This window comes from Athene cunicularia, assembly GCF_003259725.1.
Source record: "Athene cunicularia isolate RWA chromosome 2 unlocalized genomic scaffold, athCun1 chr2_part1, whole genome shotgun sequence".
NCBI classification, from domain to species: Eukaryota; Metazoa; Chordata; class Aves; order Strigiformes; family Strigidae; genus Athene; species Athene cunicularia.
Window position 1 is genome coordinate 88,649,033 of NW_020799095.1, and position 25,436 is coordinate 88,674,468.

General features: G+C 39.6%; 1 protein-coding gene across 1 annotated transcript; it reads right to left on the reverse strand.

The window, feature by feature from the left end:
- On the reverse strand, positions 1-23,044 carry NR4A3 (nuclear receptor subfamily 4 group A member 3). The gene is made up of 6 exons (XM_026843406.1): positions 22,156-23,044; positions 19,859-19,988; positions 18,738-18,910; positions 13,211-13,410; positions 11,835-12,013; positions 1-2,186 (listed from the first exon to the last, which is right to left on the reverse strand). The coding sequence occupies exons 1-6, from the start codon at positions 23,038-23,040 to the stop codon at positions 1,924-1,926; spliced, it is 1,830 nt and encodes a 609-aa protein (XP_026699207.1). The 5' UTR covers positions 23,041-23,044; the 3' UTR covers positions 1-1,923.
- Between the last annotated feature and the right edge of the window lie 2,392 nt (positions 23,045-25,436).

Here is a 25,436-nt window from a genome sequence, read left to right on the forward strand (position 1 = left end):
TTCAGTCAAAATATATTTGTCTTGCTGGTCAGGCTTGTTACAGCAACCTACAAGAAACATTAGCTTCTCTGATATTTAATTATGCTATTATGTTTGCACATAAGCTTAAAAGTCAATACAAAAAGCAATACTTTTCCAAATATTATCTGCAGGTAAACTGGAAATATTAACTATAGTGATTAGAAGTCTGTTTCCCTATTGACACTACTATAAATCTTGATATAAGAATAATTTTTTCATAAAAGCACATCCAAACATAGTAAGTGATAAAATACCAAATTACTATTTGAAAACCATACAGTGACTCGATATCTGGGTTATCCTTTGCAGCAATTAGGCAATTCATTTGGCATCTGTTTGATTGTATAATTTAATTTCCATATAAACAGCATAGTTTAAAAAAAGACAAAAGCTAGAATGTTTAAAGCTAACAAAAGATACAGTGACATCAGGTTGACATTCAAAAATTTCCTTAGCAAAATGATCAACAAAATTTTGACTTAATACAGTGCATATAAAGTTTTTTAGAACTAAACTTTTTAAATATTATTTGAATTTAGCAAAACATGAGCAAGATTTTAATATCAAAGTGCTAAACAGTACTGCCTTAGAAGTCACTGCAAATAAACTGTAAAATAACTCTGCTTGTGATTTGACAGATATTTTATATACAAATGGTTAATAAAAAGACACGCGCACACACACACACGCACACAAATATAGGTATATACATATATATATATACACATTATATATATGTATATAGTTTTCCAACTGGTGTATCTGAGTCAGTGTGAACACCCCATTTAGTTATCATGTGTAACAGGGCTCCCATGAGCTGGCAGTCATTGCAATAAATACAGGCAAAGCCATTACAATATACCATGCATACAAACATTTATACAAATAAAGACACTATGCAACAAATTATTTCATATTAATATGGCATCAACAGTATAAACATACAAAAAGGAGTACGAACACGGAATGTTTAAACGCAGCCCACTATATCCTTCCTAGCACTTACATTCATACTATTTTACAAGACTTGCTTGTTCTTGAAAACCATCTTCTGTCCGTTTACTAACTAGTCGCTTATGTTAGAAGTCTAAAACTGAACTATCCCTGATGCTGACCCTGTATGCTCCAGTCACTAACTCGGATTTCCTTAGCTAAGGAACAACTGAGTCACAATTGCTCCCGTGTCTTCCACATACATTTGTCAATAAGTCACGCTACATGGAATCAAGTTTGGAAAACTCTGTCAGGTAAGTTAGTGCATGTAATTTTCTCACTTGATTTCTTCCATTTGTTTTCATAGTAAAATAAATTAGTTAATAAAGGAGACTTAGTAAGACAGCACTTTAAAAAATTGCACTTGAACATGGGAGCTAACAGCCATTGTCATTTTGCTATATTTGATTTGTATGAAATGTTCAATTGAATGTACTTTGCTAAAAAAGTGAATTTTTGTTTAGATTGTGCTGATGTATGTGCCCTTGATACAGGAAGTATGCTAAAGGTATCCTCACAAAACACATACTACCCTGGCAAACAACTATTTGCTGTTCTTGTTTTCAAACACAGCTTCTACAATTTTATTCCTCATAGACCATGAGGTGTTAAACAACAGATTTAAAACAGTCATGTTAACCTTTTACTGCTGCTGGGATAGCATTGTCCAAAAGTGCCGTATTAGCCATTTAAAAAACCCAAATCACACAAAAGAAAACAAAGAACACAATCCCAAACCAGCAAGCCAGCAAGTTTCAGGCCTCAGGTTGTAAGGACAAAGCGCCAGAAAAGACCTCATTTTAGACTTGGAGCTGCTTTTCTGTTAAGTGAGGGCAGAAATGTTAGCTGTAAGTCACGATCCATTTGCCTGCTCTGGTGGGCATTTGCCTTTCAGGAGGGTGGTTTGACTCAGAAGGGTAAGGTGTCCAGAAACAGCCTGTCGATAATGGAAGGGGCTGGCACCAAATCTTCCAGTTTCAGGTAAAAGATGCGCTGCAGTCCCAGTGTGCAGAGAGAACGCAAGTCAGCCAGAACACCCAGTACCTTCGGCTCTGCAGACTCAAGCGGTTGTCCTTTGTTTTGGCAACTGAAAGTTAAGTGATCTTTCAAACTGCTTGTGATCTTGTTGCATAGCTCTTCCACTTTCTTTGGTTCTTTTAATCCATGTCGTTCTGCAAAGCAAGAGAAAAAACACTTAAGCATCCCTACCACAAATGGGGAGAACTCATTTTTTTCAGTGTAACCCAAGTCTGGTACTCAGAGCAAAAAATGCTTTGAAAGTAGATTTCTCGACACAGTTGGGGTTATACAATGTCAGTTAACCTTTCTGCCACACAAAATAAGAGATCGCAAGTGCCCTTTTCTCTTTAGCTGCTAAAATAGGCAGCAGAGATGCTCAATTATGATTGAAATTCTAGTGCAAGGAGTCCAAACATCCTGCTTATCTCTCATAATTTTCATGATATGAGACAGAATTAATTGGGTGATTTTCCAGCAAAACTATCACAGGAGGTGTTTTGGAGATTTCCGTGCTTCCCCACCAGTTGTGAATGCTCAATAACTATGGCAACCATTATTTATTCAGTGAATTCAAGTGGCGATCGATATCCTTAGCCAGCTCCATCAGCGCCGGGCCTAGAATTCCACCAGGAATTTGCAGACACTCTTATAAGAAACTAAAGGCACCTTACCACCCTTTGTTATTTTGATCAGCTGCTGCTTTTTATTTTATCTTTATCTTTAAAAGCTCTAAAATAAAAGAAGCCTGGAAGTTAACTATTTTGCTTTGACTGAGCTATGCCTAAAAGTAAGAAGGCAGCTGTGTTATCCATCACGAAAACCTCAGCATTCCTAAAAGGAAGGGGAGTTGGGTTTTTTCCCCCCTTCAAATAGCCTTTTAAAATGCTAGAACCATGTTAAACACCTCCAAAGTTCTTTAAGCATAAGGAGAATTAATCAGATTTGTGATTCATTAAAAGCAGGCTCTGTATTAGTACACGGGGAAAGATAATTTTGTGCTGTTTGCTATCAAGATTTAGTGGATAAATTCATATAACATTTCAGAACAAATAGTGATGTTCTGAGTTGCCTTTGACTTTGAAATTCACAGGTAAGTAAGAACTTGCATAATAGCAGTGTCATCATAATTTACACATGAATTAGAATAATACCAGATAGGGCAGTCTAAAAAAATGAAGGTTAAGTTAATTTTAACCAACTAGATATATAAAACCAGTGACAACAGTGGACGAGGAGAAACTAATTATGGCAGTTCTCGTGTTTGATGCACTTGAAGTTGTCTGCCTTCCCTGGCCCTCTCCCCCATCCCTGGCAGCCACGGGCCATATTGTGCCCATTTCCCCTCTTGTTCCTCAACTTGTTCCTCTACTCCAGGAGGAGCAAGCAATAGATACTTTCTCTGTCTGTTCCCTAATGAACAGTGAAAAGAGTACAGTTTTCTTTACTTCCAAAAGCAGGCGTAATGTCTGCACAAGGCGCAGCAGTGCCTTGCCCAGGCATGTGTATATAAACTCCTCTCTACCTCCCCTTACCACCTGTTTTGGCTTCATGTTCTTGACAAACCAATAAAACAGATGGGATTCAAAGAAGGCAGTCAGAAATGTAAAGGTCTGATTTTCCACTGATATTCACCCATTTTACACTTTTTTTCAACTGTATTTACTTAGGCAGAGCTAGCTCCTGAAGAATACTGGTTTGGGATCAGAATCAGAGATGTGCAGACGTGTACCTCTCTGGACAGAAGCTACTTGCTCTGTCATTTCTTAAATCAATCTGCCCTGTTGCTTCAGAGCAACACTCAACCAAGCAGTAACATCTTCTTCAGACATACTTTTCACATTGCAGGAATTAAAAATCCTAGGTATTTTAAGTGCTTTGTTTACATTAAAACACAAGGAGTCAATGAATATTTAAAGCCTTTCCAGTAAATGGTGTATAGTAATTATGTAAGCCTTAACTATACAGGTCACTGAGAGTAAATACTTAGGCAGAATCTGCCATTAAAAATCTTGGCGGATAAATATTTTATACAGGTTTGAAAAGCTGTAGGGTTTTCTTTTTACCACTAGCCTACTGAGAGAATCTGCAGGACATTAAATTAATCTTGCAGCCTTTGAAGAGTTCCCATCTTTTAATCTGTTTTGAGGTTGTCTCCTGGCTGTGTAAGTGAAGACATCTTTATAGACCTAGGGAGCTGAAATACTAGAATGGATCCAAAATCTGACTACAAATTAGCAGAGCACATTTTTAAACCAATGCCTCAGTAGATGTGTACCTTGCTGCAGAGTATGGAAAATTATCTCTGGCTCTGGAGCACACAGTAATGTTGTTAACATTTCCAGCCAGAACTAAACAGTCTTTCTCTCACACAGACAAGTTCAGAAGGTTTCATGAACAAATCTTTGGTGGCTAGCCATGAAACATACTGATGCCTTACTTTATTTTTTTAAAAGTAGCCTTACTTACATACTAGAACTACTTACTATTAAAAAAATCATGGAAATTTGGAATTAAGAGACACTCTGTCCTTAAGCTGCTCTCTGGTGCTACAGTATCAAAGCAGCTTCGGATAAACCAAACTGGCCTCTCCTGCGTGAATTGCCATACAATGGCCTTTGCTACTTGCAAATCTCTTCAAATGTAATTACTCCTCACAACTGGAACTGCATGAGGGATTTTCAGTCTCCAATCCCTAAGGCATCCCTTGTGGAACCATAGAAAGTCCAAGCCACCTGCGTGGAAGCCCTTCAGCTAGTAAAGGGCACTGCATGCACTGGCACTGCACTGCCGTCACAGTCTCTAGTGTTAGTATCCAACTAGTTTCTGGGGAACATACATAAGCAACAGCTCCTCTCTTTGGTAGTCTTAGGCCCAATTTACTCAAAGATTTAAATTTAATAAAATTTAAATAGTAGGAAACACTTTTTCTTGCCTTTTCCACACAGCCAGTCCCACTTGCACAAAGAATGACCCACAGTCTTTCTTACTCAACCTAAAGGGAGCAGCACGAAGCACCTGTGGTAAGTGTGTACACAGGTGCCGAAGCCAATGGCCTCTAATCATTCGCCGTCTTCCACAGGATGTTCTTATCCACATGGGAATGAGAAGGCCAAATTTATCCCAACAGGGACAGCTAGTCAAAATGGATAGATTTTCTCTAACTGATTGAGGAGGTGTGTAAATATTATTGTATTTGGATTTTCTTATAATGACAATTAAAAAGGCACAGGTAAAGTGAATATAGGATTTCTCAGCCTTGAGTTTTAGGATACCATTGATTTTTGCAAGAAAAATGGTGATTTATGGCAAAGATGCTCTCCATAAGCCTGTCAAAATGATTCATCGGAAGTCTTGCCTCTAAAGCTCTGCAAACTTAGCAGCTCATCCTGGCAAACTGAACACAGCAAGTATTTTACACCTTTCTCCTTTTCCCAGGAATCTCAATGTGATTCTGTGCTATAAATACATTGATCAGCAAAAAGTTGATAGGAAGAAAGCAAAAGAGCAGGAAAACCCTTCATTAGCTGTGCTAGTTCTTCTTTCCCTAATCTCTGATTTGGGGTAGATTATGCCAGGGCTAGGCAGACTGAGCACTACTTTTATGAGAAACACCTCTCAAAGAGCACAAGTATTTCAAAGACCTTGGGTATCTCAGAGACCCCTGGGCCCTCTGCTCTGTGCCAGGGTGGGTCAGTTCTAGCTTTAATTCATTCTGAGGTGTTGGTCCAATCGGAAATGCAACAGATTTATGCTTGCAGATTTAAAATAGGCCTCTTGACTGTCTCAGTTTCAGTATAGTTATCTGATTTTCTCTTCCCCCTTCACAATCCTCTTCCCCTTCTGTAACTCAAATAAACATGAGGCTCAGTTGTCCACAGCTTTCTGCTTGTCTCATGCACACTCTGTTACACAGCAAGATTACAACAACAGATCCAAGAGTCTCCTTTCCTGTTGCAATTTGGCCCATATTCATCCTGCCTAACCTTCAGGCACTTCACAAGGGTGCACAAGCTAGGAGCATGGACTTCTTGAGCTCTTCCTAACATCAGTGGAAGGATAAGCATTTTTAGAAGACGATTCAAATTTCAGGTGGATGAATCATCTTCTGGAGGTGCTCTGTATTTCTCCATTGGTTGTGCAAGGTACCTAAAGTCAGATGAGCTGAATGACCACACAGGACAGCACAGTTTGCTCCCTCCTTTAAGAACACCACAACGTAGCACAGAAGCCACTGGTGCTGTAGGAGGGAAAAGTTCTTGCCTCAGCAAAAGGGTGGGAGGGGAGAAGGAAGAATGAGTACTTCACTTTGATGCTGACAGTATTTCCTTCAGCAAAGTGGCGGGGGGAAGGCAGACAATGCAATCTGGAGGTTGGGTTGGGTTTTTTTTTTTATAACTGGCTCTCCTACACTCCTCCAGTCTGCCACCTGCTCGTATGTAGACCCAGCACACGAAGCACCCACTCTGGAGGATCCTGGCAACAGAACTGAAGGATATCTGCTGCTGAAGGGTAGGTGAGCCTCCCTTCCATAGGGAAGTTGGAAAAGCCCATGTTCAGAAGGGAACTGCAGCAGCCAGACCCTTTTTAGCCAGACTGGACTCCTTACTATTTCTTGGTATGACTGCTGGTGCTAAAAATTGTTTGTAAACTGGAATGGAAAGCCCAACAGCAGGAGAACAAACACAAAATCATAATTAATTGAAACCTCACAATATTCTTCAACATTCTGGTGCCAGTCTAACAAAGCATTAAGAGAGTGAATAAGCCCAACATATACAGTGGTTCTGGGCTGGTCTGTAACACACTTAAAATAAAACATATGCTGAAAGAGCTTGGCTGGATGAGGGCTAGAATGCTCTGTACTCAGCAGCATCCCACTGAGAGTGTCAAGTGGGCAAAACAATAATATTTTGATGTGGATAGAGAAAGAAAGAAGCAGAGAGGAAAAGCGAATCAACAAGACAGAGAGAAAAATACTAGCAGTTTTAACAGGCAGAAATTCGAGGCTAAATTAGAGTGTGCCCCTGAGATAATCTGCCTTGGACTCTAGGTTTTTATATTTTCACACTCTTAAAAAAACTGTAAAGCAGAGCATTATAAATGGTCATATGGGAAGTTAAGGAAGCATTTTAAAGACTAGGCTGAACTAGTGTCTGGTCTACTCTGCAAAACTTCATCATCAACACTATCCAGTCCAGCATGGAGTGACTGCGCAGGGACACTTGTGATCCAGACAACACACTGAACTGATATATAGTCCATGTGGCACTAAGGACAGTACTTTTCCCAAGATGACCAGCATTTTCCTTCCATGATGGCACTGTTCTTTAGCTCATTAGATCCTACATCCCAACAGAATAAGTGATCCAAAAAAAAAAGAACAGGACAGAAATAATTTCTTGCTTTCATGGGGATGTGGGGTGATGTCATGTGTTGTTTCCTAACTACTTTTCTTATGGCTGATGCTCAGAGTGCCACTGATGTGCTCTGGAGGAAGTTGTGTCCAGCCCTTCTTAACCAACTGAAGGAAGTAAAAAAAGAGAAGAGAGACAGAGAGAGGAAGATCCTAAAGGAGTACCTTAAAGAAAAAAGATACACTTTGGCATTGCAGAGTTTTGAGTTAACTGTTTGCAAGCCACCCACAATAAACCAGATGTTACTTCTTTCATTTTGGGTGCTCTTTCAAGCTGATGTCCTATCTGAAAGGACTTGAAAATTCAGCAGCAATCCAATATGATGCTTTTCCTTCTAAGAGGCAACATATCGCATATTCCCAGGAAACATAAAATAAACAGTAAAAGCACAAATATATGGACTTTCTAACGGATTATACAATTCAAAATGCTATAAAATCTTTTCCTGTTTATATTGTGCATACCTTTAGTTTTACTCAAAAAGCAAGTAGTGAATTAGCAAGTATTGTAATACTCACTAGGTCTCCTGTCATTCTCTTCAAAATTACTAAACAGAATGAATGGTCATATATGCCTACCATATATGCATCCTATGCTGTGACCTGCAGCTGTGGTTGAGATGGGACATGAAGCTTTGCATCTCCAAACAAGTCAGCAGGGTTAGTTAAAGGGCACTGGAACTACTGGGACTCTTACTGGGGAACCAATTTGACTCAGAGTCAAAATGAGAGAACAACCTTCAGTATCTTGGGACACTGGGAAGAGTGGAATGTCTTTTAGCTTCCAACACTAATTTTCACATTTATTCCCCCTTCCTTCACTGGGAGAGAGATGTTAGTTCTCCCTATCACTCTTGCAGAACAGAGAGAGAACATGTGAGAGAGTAGTGACTTCTTTTACTTTTCTCCTTCAGCAATATTGCCAATGACTAGTATACAGGAGGGTTTGTTTCTAAGAGCTCCTCTTTGTTTGGGCTATGAAAAGCACTCATGAAATCAAGAAGAACAAAGAGGTCATAATTCTCAGGAGCATTTTTCTTTACCTGGAGAGACAATTCTTGAATTCAGTGCTACCAGAGATGCTGTATAGTATTAAAACAAGCTATGACTATTATAGAACACTGGGTTGTTGCCTTTTTCTTTTTTTTGGTTGAACCACCAAGTCATGAAAAGTTGACTAATGCAAAGTAAGAACTGGAGCAATTTGTGTAATAATGAAAATTTTGCTCAAGCCAGCATTTAAGTTTTGCAGTGTTGCTAATAAAAGCAAACAACTAGATTCACAAAAAAGAGCTTTCCTGCTCTTTCCTATCTTGCAGATCAATGACATGGATATCCCTCTGGGACATGAGAGATTCCTGGTCGGATTCCCTTCCTGTTGGAATCAGATCAGAGACTGGACCTTGGGTGTCCCTCTGAGCACCAGCTTGTCCACAAATCATTGTACACAACAGCCATTTGGCAGCCTGTGAAATATGTTAAATGGCCTCAACACAAAAGACAGTGATACTCAATAGTCAGATATCCTATATTCCTGGAAAAGGTCACTCTCTCTTGCTCTGACTCACAAAAGGGGCTTGAGCCATGGCTAACTACCCATTACCTCCAGCAGTCCATTACAGGAAAGAAGACCATCTCCAGAGGTAAAGAATAGCACCTCAAACACCCACCTAAGCCAAACCTCAAAACAATGCTTAAAAATGGTTAGATTTTTGAATTTCAGATTGCTAATTTTTTTTTTTCTTTTGGTGGGACTAGCTGAAAACCAGCACATGCCTTGTCATACTCAAACGGTAAAGAGAAGACAAGACGACATTTCTCATGGGATGCAATTCCAGAGGCAAATCTCAAGGCTTTTCTGAATATAAAATTTCCATATACTATCACTGAGAAAGTCTCAAAAGAACCCTGCCCACCAGCATTTTGTGCTGTAGTGCTCTCTTAGCCATAATTACCTGATTTCCTCTTTCATTTTTTTTGTTAATATTGTTCATCATTATACAATACCATCCATTTTCAGGGACCAAATTTCTGGCTGAGTCCCTACGTTAGCTAGCTGCCCTTGGAGATCTGAAACCTGTGAATTTAAATCACTAGACACAGGAGCTTCGGTCTAATTTAGATCGCATGAAAGTATACTCTGTCCTTAAGAGCAAACCTGCAGAGATATACTGGCCTCATGAAATAAAAGAATAATCTGAAAACTACATTCATTTTAAGCACCATCTCATACAGGCAAGAAAATCAAGAAAATCTTGACAAATACAGAAAACCTGAAAGCTTTTATGGACATAAATGCTCTTCTTTTAAAGGCAACAGTTACTTCCATTTGTTTAGAAACTTTGGGAAGACCAGACAATATAGCCAACTCCTGAAAATGTTATTACCAAGGCAAGGAAGAAATGGGGGATGTTATTAATTAAAAGACATTTCTATGAAATATCTTAGGGTGACCTGAGCCAGCCATTGGACAAACTTCGGCTCCTTATGTAAAGGCAACCAAACACTGCCTAACTGAACAAAGAACTGTCATGTTAAAACAGGATATGGGTTTGTAAGGAGGAAAAACGTTTCTTCCTATAGAACAGCTTTTTCTACATTCACATAGACAGTTTGCAGGGGATCCTATCCATCAGCCTGCATCCTCTCAGTCAGTCCTCTCCTCATCCTTATCAGGAAGATAATAGAGAACAAACTCCAGCTATCTGTGTCTACCTAAAAACATGTATCTAATATATAGTAAATAACCTAAATTAATGATAGGTGATACGTGTGAGAATATATGCCTGTGTATAAGTATATATGGAGAGAGCCAGCACCTGACCTTGATTTATATAAATGCATACGCATACATATACACATTGTATATGCATACACACACATCTATACATATATAAGTATTTATAATACATATATTGAAGTATACATGAATGCATGTCTGTGGATGATCTAGGCGTCAAAAATAAGTTGGGAATGGTCTTTCTCACTTTAACATATCACTCATTTTGAAAATTTTTCATACAGAACAAAGCAACTCCAATGAGTTATTCTGGACTTAAGAGTTTTATCAAAGAAACTAGACTCCGGACCTTAATGAACCCTTTCCAATTGCAGAAAGAAATGAACAGAACTAAAATTTTAAAATATTTTTCTTAAGAAGCAGAGTTAATGCTAGAACATGTATACACTAACCCTTTTCCCAAATGCAGGAAGGAAGAATACCATGTAAGCACTGAAGCTGAAATCTTGGCCCTACAAATGGCAGCGGGAACTGGCCAATTTCTAGTTTCTATATCTTCCATTAAGTGTTTTATCTCAGTGTTTCCCAAGCATCATCTCAACCTAGGTAAAATGAAGATTGCAGCTGATATTGTTGAGGCCACCACCTGCAAACTGGTGGATGCCTGAAATGCGGGAGGAAATCAACATCCATCCTGATGGAGCTTATAGCATCCCTGGGAAGATCAAGCTCAAGGCAAACTGATGCCCTGTCTCACACTGATGACACAGTTGCAGCTTTTTACTACCAGGTTTTCTGAAAGGAGTGTGAGGCTCTCAGTAGAGATGAGTGCTGCTCTGACTTCTGCTGTATGGTTGTCAGGCACCCTCACTCTCAACCCTTCCCGCTTCTGTCAGCCATGCCTCTTCAATTACAAGAAGCCCAAGGTATGCAGTGTGTACTTCAAGGAGCTTTACTGTTTCAGGAATGAGAAAATTACATTTTACAATGTTATGCTCCCTCGTTTTGTACTTACTAGCCAGATTTGGCAGATTCTGACATTAGTTTCTTGCTGTTCGCCCCAGCAGGCAGAAGAGGTGATATATGGTCACATGCATACCCGAAAGCTTTTGTATAACTGCAGAAGAGGATTTTTTTCTTTCTATTCTCCAATTTTCTTTCTCAAAAAAAGCAGAACATGGAATACCTACAGTAGCTTGGCTACCAAAAGCAGCCTGCCTGTCACTGTGAAGCACTCTTTCTGGTCTATCTATCTTGCTGAGAGGTGAGCTATACTAGCTGTATGTCGTCTAGCTCTCAAGCTACCCAGATATTAATATTCCTACACAGAAGACCTAGCCCTGGTCATTTCATTAGGCTTTTTTTTGATTCAACAAGTATTTTGAATGTTTTTGTAGGAGCTTCACGATTTGCTTGGAAGTGATTTGCTTTCCAAGAAAACAATGAAACCATGAAGAAATAGAGTTAGTTTACATATTAACAGGGGCATGTGATGGCCTAATGTTAGTACATAATTTTGATACGGTCTTTACAGTGCTTAAAAATTACACTCACTTTACCCTACATATAGTTAATAGAAGTTGCTTGAATCTATATTAAAGCAAAGCACTAGAGTCTAAAGCTTTCTATTAACAAAGGAGCACTTACCTGTAATCATAGTTAGAGCTGATAAACTTGCTAAGGCTGGGATATCAAGGTTAAGGCTCTTTAAGTTTAAGGAAAAGTCTTTAATAGAGTCGAGCCACTCCCCAAATCCACGAAGGCACTGAAGTCTATGAAGCACAAGTCCATTGCAGAATACAAACTTATCCTCAGCAGTATCAGACCTCAAATAAAAATAATTGAAAAAAAAAATTATAAATGCATCTTCTACTTTACAGCAAAATGCATAACCAGTATTGAAGTGTCTGTCATGTAAAATCCAAGGCATATTATCCTGAGACATATGTGGGCATTCACATTTGACAATATGCTTCTCCCTTGGGGCCAAAGTACAACAAACAAGCTTCTATGATTGCTTACTTGGTAGAGTTATAAGCCTGAGGTTAGCTGTAGCATGTGGTGTAAACTGTCTAATTAGTTAAGATTTTGGTCCTGCCCAAAGGCATAAACAGAGAAGACATTTTACATTAAATACTGTATGTTTGAACCAAAGGAATACTAAGTGTGTGCATTTTGAAATACAAAACTAATAAAAACTGGAGCAAAAAAGAGATTCTTCAACTCTCAGCATTTACTCAGTCTCATCTGCATTTATCAGATTGTAAAAATTGATAAGGAAAAACCAATGGAAGATACATGCAATAATCCACCACAATACACATAACATCATAAACTGTTTTATATGAAAACCTGTGCCTAAGAGCGATATTACAGCCAAGATCTCCTCTCATTCCCCTCCCCATTGCCAATATCCCTGTTAAAAAAACGCGTGCAAAGGTCATTTTCAAACTAAAGAAACAAGGGCATAATTGAAATTACCAGTTTGGAATTTTCCCAGTTCCTGAAAATGTTTTTGGTAAAGTGTTTTAACTAGTGCCTGACTGACAAATAGCATTTCACTGTATTAAATGTCTTGGTATGAAGAAGAAAAACAATCTGAACAAGATTTTAAATCTTCTTCACCCCGTTCAAAAACAGATGACAAAGATGCACATGCACAAAAGAAGGGGGAAAAGTAAAAGCCTTCATACTGAAGGTGCTTTTCTATAGTTGTGCTGATGAGTATGAAGCAAACTTGCTCAAATAGTACCTGCGGATCAATTTCAGTTACTATAGAAGAAGAGGATGGGGTATATCAAATAAAAAGAAGCATATTAGCAAGACCTATGCTCTCTTTTTAAATCACTTCCTTGTTTTTTCTGTGCTGTAAAACAAACTAAACACCATATCCATTGGATGCAGACATTGCTGATGTTTTGTGGGTTTTTTTTTGGTACAGTTGACAATGTTCAAAATTCTTGAAAATATTCAAATGGATGATTTTTCACATCAGCTTAAGAGGAAACGAAATAAATAGTTACCTGATGGAGAGTCTTAGTACAAACAGCTCCAAAAAAGCTGATTCTATGAGTAATGTCTGATCTTCTTTTGGGAGGTCAGTAAATCCTGGGATTTTTTCTGCCCAGCCTCTAGTTATGTCAATGGAGGCAGTCAGAAGATTATAGAACTGTTGTACATGTTCTGCATCTGTGCCTGCAGCAGCCTGATCAGTGGAACAGTACTAAAATAAAAGCCACAGAAAGCAACGTTATATGCATTTAAGGGCATTCTGTGAAACATACAGCGTTACTTGCCCGACAACATTTCCTTCTGTGGCAAAGCTGGTATTACTATCAAAGGCATAATAAGTAGGTCCACATCTATCTACCTGTTTGACTACCTACAGGCATTTTGCTATTCAGATGTATATTGCAAAAATATTTCCACATGTATACAAAACATTTATATAAATAAAATATAATGCTTATCACACTTTACAAGTACCTATATGCTATTAGCAAGCAGAAACAGAAACCTGGTGGGTAGGATGATTTTCATCACACTAGAAGAGGAATACTATTTAACTTACTACAATTAAACACTTTTCCTATTGATTAATTTGTCTCAGTATGTCCAAAATGCAGTTTTCTTCCAAAACCTCTCAAACTGCATTTTATCTGACAGTGATAGAGACACGTAAGATAAATCATGTTTTATCTGACACATGCAGCATTGCTTCATTTGAATACGGAATTGGTTCAAAGTAAAACAGCTGCCCCATATCACCTGTTATCCTTCAAATAGAAGCATTTAAGGTTCAGGAGAACCTATTATCCTGCTTATGTGGCCATAACTCTTTCAGACAAGCATTCGACAGGCTCAGCTTGCTCAGCTTGCCTGTGACCCTCTGACAGCTCCCTCCCCGCTATCTCCTACTTCCTCACCAGCGGATCCCTGTCACTCCTGTGACACTGCTCTCTCTCTCTTGGCAGAAAATACAACAGGAGCTTTCATGGCTTAGTCCGATTCTGTGCTTGGAAAGTGCTGATGATTTTTCTGAGCAGGAACTGAATAATTTGGTGTTTATTGTAACAACATCCTCGCCATCAGACATCTGGTGGGTTATTTCTGGGAGAGACTTCATACCCACTCTCTCTCTGGGATTCAGCCAAGGAGAGGTTGGGGTGGCCTCCATGGCTGAAAGAAGTGTGCATGCTCTTTGAAAACAACTTTCCACATGCAGTTAGGGCTTGAGTCCATCAGTCTAAACGTCTGCCTAGCAACTCCCCAAGCCATTGTAGAAGCAGGAAGACCCATATCTGTTTCCTGATCAGTAACAGTGGGTTTCCAGCCTGACAGAACCTTATTACAGGCATGCCGCTTGGGTTGCAGATATCACCCAAGTTGCTAACTGCAACCCAAAAGTCACCCCTGTGCAGGAAAGAGAGAGGGGCAGAAAGCAGAACTTCTTGGGTAGGTGCCCTATTCTCTGCCTATCCTAGTTGGAGCTGGTTGCTGTTGGTAGGTAAGGGATGAAGGACACAGGTCAGAGTCGCTGACTGATTAGAGAACCATAGCAATCCTAGAGAGTTCTGGGCATATCTGGGGTAACAGTGCTAGCCCCGAACAACTCTGTTCTGCTTACCCAACACTAACTGCATAAGTTTCTCATGGTAAGATCCAGCTCACACCCCTAGTCAGCTAGTGAAACACATGCAATCCCTCTTGTAAAGCTTATGGGGAGATAAATTCTGCCCCAGCTACTCCGAAGGATCCTGTGACAGTAAAGCAGGTAGAAGCCAAAATACAGAAAGGATGTGGAACACCAGTAGAAAAATCTGTATGCTGTATCATTTACATGTTCAGTCCCCCATCTGAAAGGAGCAATTGAGGATGCTCAGGCAGAATTAACTAACTACTCCTGGCACTGGAATGCAGCAAGATGCGCTGGGGTGATTGGTAGGTAGAAAAAGATCATATGCTTTTCAGAGACTTTACATGTTCTGGACCTTCTTAAAATGAAGCTATGGAGCAAGCCAAGACAGTCTGCATCTTGGCCTGGGAGACGTGCTTTGCTGGGCGGGGGCTGACCTATGATTCCTTCTTTCTACGTGGGGAAACCAAACAGGCTGATGGAAACTCCTGCCTCACCATAGGTACTGTTAAGGCAAGACACATTCTTAATCCTTTGAGCAGTGAAGAGGAAGGAAAAGGAAAATATAAAAGATACTTTCCAAAATTCATTCTAAATATAATTAATCCCAAGTCAGTGTAATCATGCCAGATATTAATTTGTTCCCAATATTTGTAAAGTGTTCCTTTGGCAAAAATAAGGCAAAGTTTTAACATTTTCTAATGAAGCTGAATGCTGCATTATGTCACATAACTGTGAATGCTACAGTACGGTATATCCCACATGGGGCACTTAATTAAATCAAATGCATCTAAAAAAATTATAACCTGTATTTGTTGTTATAGTTTATCCCATGAAAAAAATTTTAGAAGAGTGGTCAAAAATTATATGGAATTGTATAATTTTTAGCTGCTGTAATATGTCACTGCTTGCTACAAAGAGCACGTGCAAAGAATAGCTAAAATAAAATATTATTTACTTGTAACATGACTTACGAGTATATAAGTAACGCTAAACAAGATGTATAGCTTTGTTTTATGCACCAAAATCTGTGGGTTTTTTCCATGATTATTTCATTGAGGAGAGCTGATATTTGACCTAACTTCTGACCAAGAGAGCTGGTAAGCCTGCCCTTGGTCAGGAGGCCACGGCACAGAAGGGCTCTGATCTGCATTTCTTAACCTGCCCTGTGTGAACTGGAGGCATGTCTGGAGAAAGCCAGAAGACAAAGCTCTGCCTTACGCCTTTGCTCAGAGCTCCTTTGGGAATTAAATGAAGCCTGACTGCTACTCAAGGAGGGGGTTGCACGTGTAGCCAGCAACATTAACTTGTACAGTATATCTAAAGAGATTCAGAGATCCTGATGGTGAGGGGAGCTTGATAGATAGCACAACCTAGCTCTACCCTTTGGCTGCTTTCACCAGACCTTCGTCAACTAATCCAGCTGCAACAGCCTAACAATAACTTCTCCGCACAGAGGAGAAGCTATGCTTCTTTTGTGGCTGGGGAAGGGGCGGGCATTATTACCTAAATGCTGCATTCTCCCTCCAAAAAGGCAACATTTCTGTTTAAGTTGCTGGCTGTTCTGCATGAATAAGGACAGCAAGATACAGGGTATGTTTCTCAGCTCACTTACTTAGAAGTGTAAACTCATGGAATTGTACCAGTAAAACAGGTGTGAGGCCGGACCGCGGCCCTTGGCCTTTAAGTTTCATAAACCAAATTCTCTTCCTAGCAATTGCTTTTTGAAACCAAGTACCTAAATATACCATTGCTGTGGACTGGTAAGTTAAAACCTGTGCTGAAATGAAAAGCAGCCATGTTCTGAACAGAACCAGTTCCAATCTGTTCTGGTTTAAAATTCTTAGCTTATATAATTTATTTTTGGTTTGGGGGGTTTTGTTGGGGTTTGTGTGTGTGTGTGTGTAGGTTTATTTGGAGGGAAAGGGTACACATTCCTCTCTGAAACTCTTACCAGTATTTTTAAGACAGTCAAGACATTACGGCTTGTAAACATGAAGACCATGTTAAACATTAAGGTCGTGTCTGTGGAAGTGTTAGGACTGACTCCAAAGCCAGGTTTCCAGATCTACCCATTTGTGGTGCTCGGCAGGATCACAGACTAACTGAACATGCCATAAGTTAGTCTTTACAGGTAGAGGATTATTCTTCAAAGGGATTTATTAGCATTTCAGTGTGTTTATGGCATATTTCATTTAGTTTATCTCAATTTTTATACAGCATTTGTTTCTGATCTCCCTTAACTTTTCAAAATAAGTATAATGTTTATGAAAAACATAAGAATCTATTAATTTATTTCCACGTATTTCTGTCTTTTCAGTACTGCTGAACATAACAGACTATTATTTTATTGTAAAGAAAAACTTAGATATTAATATGTCCTAACAGACAATCATATTTAATTTTTTAGCTACCAAGACTAAATTAATTTACTCAATCATGTGCTTCCTGTAATGTCAGAATTGTTCAACAATTAGATCTATGGGCTGTTTTCATTAAAAGAGAAATAATTACTGCAGGACAAAGAAAAAAGTCACATAAAAATACACAAATTTCATTCACAGGCTTTTGTAAATGCAAAAGAACTTTCTATCTATAAATAAATAAATAAATAAGCTTAGATCCTGCTTTCATGGCCTGAGCTATTATATGCCTGTAATTCTATGGAACCAGCAGATTTCTGTCAAAAAGCACAGCTCGTCACACACCTCGATACTTGCAGAATGACCCCCTGAGACATTCTGGGTAAGTTAAAATACATGTAAATGTGGCTAATGCATTCTCCCCTAAAAAGCTGTCAGGTACTAAACAGCTATATTCTTAATAATAATTTTGAAAATTATATGATTGTGTACTTACAGATTAGCTTGAAGAAAAGATATTACAACATGCTTAAAATTGCTAAATGATATAGGTTAGTCTAAAATAGAATAATGAAATTTTTAGATAATGACAATCAAATACGCTTTAGTATTAAATATTACTTAGCAACAAGTGATAAATGGCCAAAGTAGATGTTGTCAGAGTACAGCTGTATTTTTTACAGTCTCAGATTTAATCATATTTCATTAAGGGGAAGAAATTTTATCTTGTTTTTCCTTAGCTGTATTTTTTCTTTTCCTATATCAATCTGTCTAAAAATGTAGTTAACAAGCCATTTCAATGCTGTATTTTAATAACTATAGAACAGGTTTTTAAGCTTTCAAAATTTTCCATGAATATTTAAATGGTGAATACGATACATTAAAGAACAAAGTTACAAAAATATATAATCTCTGGTAAAGCTTTGCTGAGATAATTTTTTTTAGAATTTTGATTTTAAAAGGTTTGCTTTACAAAGGTGAATTTTACTGAAGAGATATTCATGCTGGGATATCCAATGCCAGACCCTGGTCCCATTTAAATAATGGCAAAATGCCTACTGATTTCAATAGAAATGTCCCTATCCATCCAGCGTTACTTTTCACAACCTTTATATCTGAATATTAGGGAAGTGCTGTTAGATTTTAGCCTTCAGAACCCGGAAATTAAGAAACTGGACATATGAGTACAGCTCCTGAGTTTGGTAGATTAATCAATCATATCCTAATTGCTAGTGTTTTGACACAGCCTTTTGCAAGAAGCATGATCTATTTGTCCACACATTTTTGCCTTCACTCACCTATGGAATATACTGCAGGTAACTTTGTGATTGGGATCCTCATGATGGATAGTTACTAACACTAATTTCTACTGCACCTCCTTTCTCCTCATCGTCCACCTACCATGGAAAGACATGTCTGGCTGGACAGATTTCTAGCCGCATCCAAATTTCACATTTAATTTCATTTTAGCAAACCAACTGGTAAGTAGAAATGCAGTTCATGAACCATTTATATGTGGAAAACAAACAGGCAAAGAAAAGTGAGACATACTCTTGAATAGTCAAGCTCCCTGGGTGTGGAGTCGGTTAAAGCTCGTACGAGGGCGTTCATCATGCTGATGGGAGGAGAAGGCGGGGAGGGCTGAGAGGGTTCTTGCTGTAAGGGGCTCTTTGGTTTGGAAGGCAGCCGACCTCTTCTCCCTTTCAGGCTGTCGGTACGGACAACTAGGTAAAAAAAAAAGAATTAGTTGTGAAGGCACCAGCAAACAATGGACCAGAATGAACACCTGCTTTTCTTATGGTGGCCAGCCTGGCAAAAATAAGAGCAGTCTCCAATTTCAGCACATGCTCTTGATGCCTTTGATTGCAAAAGGAACACAAATGGTACCAAAATTGCGTCAGACCTATGATCGTAAGCAGCAATGTAGCTGCTGACTGAAAGCCCAGCTGTGTTCCTAGTGTTCATGCTTTGTCTGCAGCACATCTATGCGCCCGTGTATGTGTGCCCATGCATACTCACACACACACACTGACACTCCACTGCTGAAAGGAAACAGAATGCGAAACACAAATTCTAATGTTCCTACTATCGGTGCACCTTTTAAATGGCAGAGTTGCTCATTCAAAGTAATTTTAGCTTTCTTGAAGCATTTGAAAAAATATGGTAATGCTATACAGATAATATTATATTTACAATGGGACTGTTCACACAGTATTACTCACATGCTTAAAATATTTGCAGAATTGGGACTAATGAATTGATCTCATTTCCATTTACATTAATTGCAAATTTACAATCAGCTTATGGGAACAAGACAAGATCCTATGTCAAAAAGTGCACAATCCAGTGCAGTCCCCAGTGAGATAACAGGGGGAAGCCAACAGCATTATCGAGCAACGTTCAAAGTTAATAAAGGAGACATTTTGGGCAGTGTCAAATTATCCTCCTGTGACCTTGCTGGTCTTGAACTCTGGGGTCTAAAGTCTAAATATGATAATATAGGTGAAAAGAAGAAAATCAATACATTATTACACAAATGCACATATTTTGGGGTAAGTTATGGATCCCATCCCTGTAAAATTCATTGCACAGATATCCGAGTCCACACACACACAGAGATTCATTCAACATAATATTTCAGTGTCTGGGATAATAATAGCAATAGTCCTTACCTTCTTTAACCATGCCGACACTGAGACACTTCTGAAACCGGCAGTATTGGCATCTGTTACGACGTCTCTTGTCCACTGGACAGTTTTTATTTGCCAGACAAACATATTTTGCATTTTTCTGAACTGTTCTCTGCGAAAATGCAACATAAAAATAGTAAACCGATCGTTTCTTGAACAAGTTAGAACCTGACAAAATGTGTTTTAATTACAACATGAAAAGCGACAGTGCAATTCATATAATTAGATAAAATTAATTTCCTAACACACTAGCCTGCAGGAAAAACAATTTTATTAGTGTTAGCTGCTGACAATGAAAATCATCTAGGATTGTTCTGAAGCAAGTCTCTGGAGACAGGCAACTTTGAATGATAAAATCATATCTGAAATTACCAGGTCATCACATCTACCTTTGGGGATTAGATTATCTCCGCTTTTAATATCCCTTTGGGAACAATTTTCTACTTGGTTCATTCCCTTGATTATTGCTGACCTTATTAAAATAAAATCAAAATGATCTGCAATGTACTTCTCTTGCTATCTCTATTGTTAGTCAAATACCACAATAACTGGTTTGGTTAGCCATTAAAATCATCAGGGAGAAAAATAAAAATACCAGAAACCCCTACAAAATATGTTTAGTTAAATATTCTGGGAAAGCTAACCTGACCTGGGAGAAAAACAGACAGATTATACTGTAGTTATATACATTTAATTAACTCTAAAATGATTTTAAAACAACAATAAATTAAAAATTTGTAAAAACCTGGTAAGCCTTGAGAAAATGTAACAAATATTGATATTGAAAATCAAAGATATATCAATAAATAACTTAGCACCAAAAAAGACATTAATAGGAAAGACAGCAGAACAGGAACAAATTTATCAACTCAACTTTCAATATTAAATCTTTCACTGCAATAAAATTAATGGATAAGTGTCATTTCATAATTTGTGTTCCTTTTCAAATAACAGCCTCAATGTATTAAATATAAGAGACACAGGAAATATTGTTCACTGCGCTTTGAAGCTGAAAACTGTTTAATTTTGCAGAATAAGCTCTAGATACTGCTCCTAATCAAGGATATGCTATTGATTTCCACAGTGGCAGGATCGGGCCCATAAGAGCTGCTATTTCCATGTTATTTGTGTTCCCTTTTCTAGTTATATTTAAATAACAAATGAGTCTTATAGGAAATGTGTATTTTACCACGTTGTCAAAGGATTATTATTAACTAACATTAACAGCTCCGTCTACAGTTAAAAAAAATGTTGTAAGCCCTTCCCTCGACTATTTTTGGACTATTTTTGTTGTTCCCGTCATATCTTTTACCAGAACAGGGCATGACTGCTATCTTTGCAGGAGGCAATATACCAAATCAAACCCAAATGTATCAAATCTTAAAGCTGCTGCCCAGAACCATCCTACCAAAAGCCTATCCTGAGTTCTTCACTTAAACAAGCTATTTCTGAAAATAATACTGGGATCTGAACTCAGTCTGTTGAAAGGAAATTACAAAGTAAGAGCAGAAGGAGAGTATTCGATTCTTAAAAATATAAGCACAAAGTTTCCACTGAGAAACTGCCGTGTGTAAGTTATTCATGTTTCTACTCAGCTGCAAAGCCTTCTCCGTTACAGAGCAGGCACCGGGACCCTGTGCAGTGCTTAGTCACTGCTCTGCAAGCAGCTTTCCACTGATGAGGACTCCCTGGGCTCCTGAACTGAAGAGTAACAGCAAGGCAGCAACCAAATAAAACTAGATGTGCTTGGGTTTGTCCCACGTGTGAAATCAGTTTCCACCCAGTGCCGACTCCACAGCCCTCCTCACCCCAACCGCCCCAGAACAATGAATGGTTCCGCTGCCATCAGCTAAAATACCAAGCCGACTTTACAATTTCAGGGTTTCTTTTCTTGCTTAAAACCAAGTTTTAATTGGTATGAGTGACTGAGTAAAACCTGGGTTGGATGTGAGTTTTGCCTCGGCATGAATGCAGTTTATAGCTCAGACAGGGGTGACCCGTGTTCCGCTGAGGGATGCTGGCAGACCGGAGATGTGGTTTGCCCAGCTCACTGCCACAGCCCTTTCTCAGCGGAGACTGGCTGATCCTTTTATCCTATGGAGGGCTTGCTTTGGGCTTCTTCAAAAACTTTGGATGGGTGTCCATCCCGCTCTGTTGGGGGGTCTGAGCTCTAACACACAACACAATGCCCTCGAGCCCTCAGGCGAGGACCAGGAGCAGGTGAGGAGGGAGGGGAGGTGGGGGAAAGCGGGGAGGGGAGCAAACCTCAGAGCTCTCACCTTGAAAAAGCCCTTGCAGCCCTCACACGTCCGTACCCCGTAGTGCTGGCAGGCAGCATTGTCCCCACAGACGGCGCAGGTGCCTTCCCCGGATGAGGAGCTCCTGCTGGGTGGAGATGGGAGGCCGCTGCTGCCGCTGCCACTGCTCTCACCCATCAGGCTGGAGGTGGCTGCGTTGAGGCCAAGCGGTGAGAAGGCTAAGGTGGCTGGTCTTTTGGCCAGGTGAAGCCCGTAGGAATGGCTCTCCATGGATGCCTGGCTGGCGGCGGGTCTCTCCGAGCCCAGAGGCAGGCTCAGGGAGGCAGGGTCGTAGCACATGTGAGCGGCCGCAGCCGGCGTGTGGGGGGGCGAGTGTTTGAAGTGGAAGAGGGGGAAGCGCGGAGGCACCGTCTTCATGGGGGCGGCCTCCATCAGGTGGCCGGGGGGCAGACAGGTCTGCGTGGGCTGCAGCGGGGGCTCATCCCACAGACTCTGGTGAGAGGGGAAGCCGGGTGTGGTGGGCGTGGAGGGCGGAGATTGCTTGAAGTACATGGAAGTGCTGGGCATCCCCTCATCCGTGGAGGGTGGCAGTGAGGGCTGGTACGGGGAGAGCCGGGTATCTTCCATCTTTATGAGGGGCCTCTGGCCAGAGGAGGCAGATTGCATTTGGTAGAGGCAGGAAGGCTTGAGCTCGTAGCTGCCAGAGTAACCCTCCATAAAGGTGCTGAAGCTGGGAAGGGAGGTGGTGGCAGTGGCAGTGATTTCGGTACTGCTCAGGTCCATGGTCAGCTTGGCATAGTCAGGGTTCATGATCTCTGAGCTGTACTCCGAGCCATATGCGTAGGTCTGAGCTGCATAATTTGAACCTGGCGGTGAAGGACTATACTGCGCTTGCACACAGGGCATATCTGCAGGGGTAAAGGGGGACGTTAACAATACACCCAGCACGCTGAGGCCGCAGCCCAGACCCTCACAAACTTCTTTCCTAAGAGCTTTCCCACATTTCACGGAGCTCAGTTGGGCACCCAACTCCCACTCTTGCCTGGACAGGGGACATATAAATTACCGTCAAGTCTTTGCCTTTCAACAAGAAATATGCATCGCGGATCGACTAAGCATTAGGTATTAGGGAGCCTACTCTCATCTAGTCGTGGGAGCAACTCAAATTTATACCAGTGTCAGTGAGAGAAGACTCTATCTCAAGCTGTCCTACATCTGCTGCTTAATATACATAGGTGTCAATGAGAATTAGATAAGCAGAATGAAAACAGTTTATGGCTCTAAATCTGTCTCTGTATGCGTGCAACCATGCCATAAAATTTTCATGAAGGGCAAATGAGATTATCAAATGCATAATATTAAAAATTATATTTATTTTAAACAGCATCTGCAGTGCATGTCAGAGGAACGACTCAAAGCACAGTGTTTGCTACTTAAGGACTTGCAAACATAAATTCTGCTTACTCAACTCTGGGCCTTTGAAGCATATTTCTGGTCAGCTAATAATTTAAGGTTGCTGTCTAACTAGTAGTTTTAAGGCTTATCTGTGGTAGAACATTCTCCTAGAAAAAGTGGGTGGTACAACATATCCTTACATTTGCAAAAATGTAAGAGCAGAAGTATGTGGTATTCCTGTTTCTGTTTTTATGGGAAAGCAAGGTTGAGGCTGCTAATATAATTGTTTTTATCCATTAGTCATAAAAGTGAATGTGGTTCACTGATAACTGGGATGGTTGAAGCAACACAGTGCCTGGCTATAAAGATTTGATTTTTTTTTCTTTCAGTTTTCTTACTAGTCTGCTATTTCCTTTGCTGCTCTCAGGAAATAATAGACCCAATTCTGCAATCCATTTGAGGTTTGCCTGACTAAACACTGTGAGATTCTAGCCCTATATTTGCAACCCTAACTAAAAGTCTGTGGTGCATTTTTGTTCCACAGAAGAGTAATAAAATGCATGAATTAGTACAAATTCTCTCATAAAGAGAAAAGTAAATATGGAGAAAATGTATATCAAAATTAAGGGCAGTTCATATCTTCGTAACCGTAGCAATTTATATTCCAAAAGCACTTGAGAGACAACTCATACTAAAAAAAAAAAAAAAAAAAAAAAAAAAAAAAAAAAAAAAAAGCAGCTGTGTTAAAAATAATGGGGTTTTCCTCGTATTTTAAGAACTCCCTTCACTTGCAATTTTAAAATTTTCACTTGAACCTGGCACGCAGAAATCCAAATAATTAGTGTTAAATCAGCTTTTGATTCTTTCTTGCTTGCTTTGCAGATAAACATATTTCAATTAAGCACCAGATTTCAATTATCATACTGTCACAAACCATTCAGATCTTTCCTCTTCTCGAGAAGACATTAAAAACTGAGGAAAAAAATACTGCTGTTTTCTGAAATTAAGACCTTCCTGCTTGTAAATCCAAATGCTTAAAGAAAAAAAAGCAGGATAACCCTTCCAGAAGCCTTGCCTCCCAATGTTATTTATGTATTTTTCTACCGTTCTCTTTTTTCCCTGTCAATTTTTCTATGCCATTCCACTCACACACATTTCATGGGAAGTCCTGTTACTATCATTTGTTAGTTCAAGGACCGTCTGTTAAAACGCAGTGATCAGTGCTTAAGCAAATAAAAAGGGAAGGAAATTCCTTCCACGAACCTCCATTGAGAACTGATTGAGGAACACAATTGAGCGAGTGGACAGATAATGTCACAAGTGGACGTGTTGATACACAGCCCTGTGACGGGAAAAGCCTTTTTTTGCTAGCTCACAAAATGAGCAGGAGTTCAGGGAAACAGGTCATTATGGTTTTTTCCCTGCATTTTTCTGAACATAACAGGATTATGTCACTGAATTCTGTGCAAAGTGGAGTAAGAAAGCAGAAGTCTAAAATAAGTCCGACCTGAGGACAGAAAAAATATCTCTAACCTAAAGGTCTGGCCTCTCCTGGCTCTGCGGGACTCCTCCTACCTCTCCCTTTGCCAGCGCACTTGACTGACTAATTCTAACCCCTACTTTTCCACTTAGGGCACTAATATTAACTACCCTGAAAAGTAAATAACCTGGGATTTTTTCTTCTTTACCCAACAATATTAAAAAAAGGCCCCACAGGAGGCGCATTGAAGAACAACCTGTCACAAAAGCCCAAATGAATGGGTAAAAAAAAAAAAAATCAGGGCAGGGACATTGAGAGCTATTACCTTATTATTCTATCTTTGCGAAAGCTTGCCAAGGGGGATGCCCAGCTCGACACCAAGAAAGCTGCGGTCCTCGCAGGGACACTGACCTGTCTCTTATACACA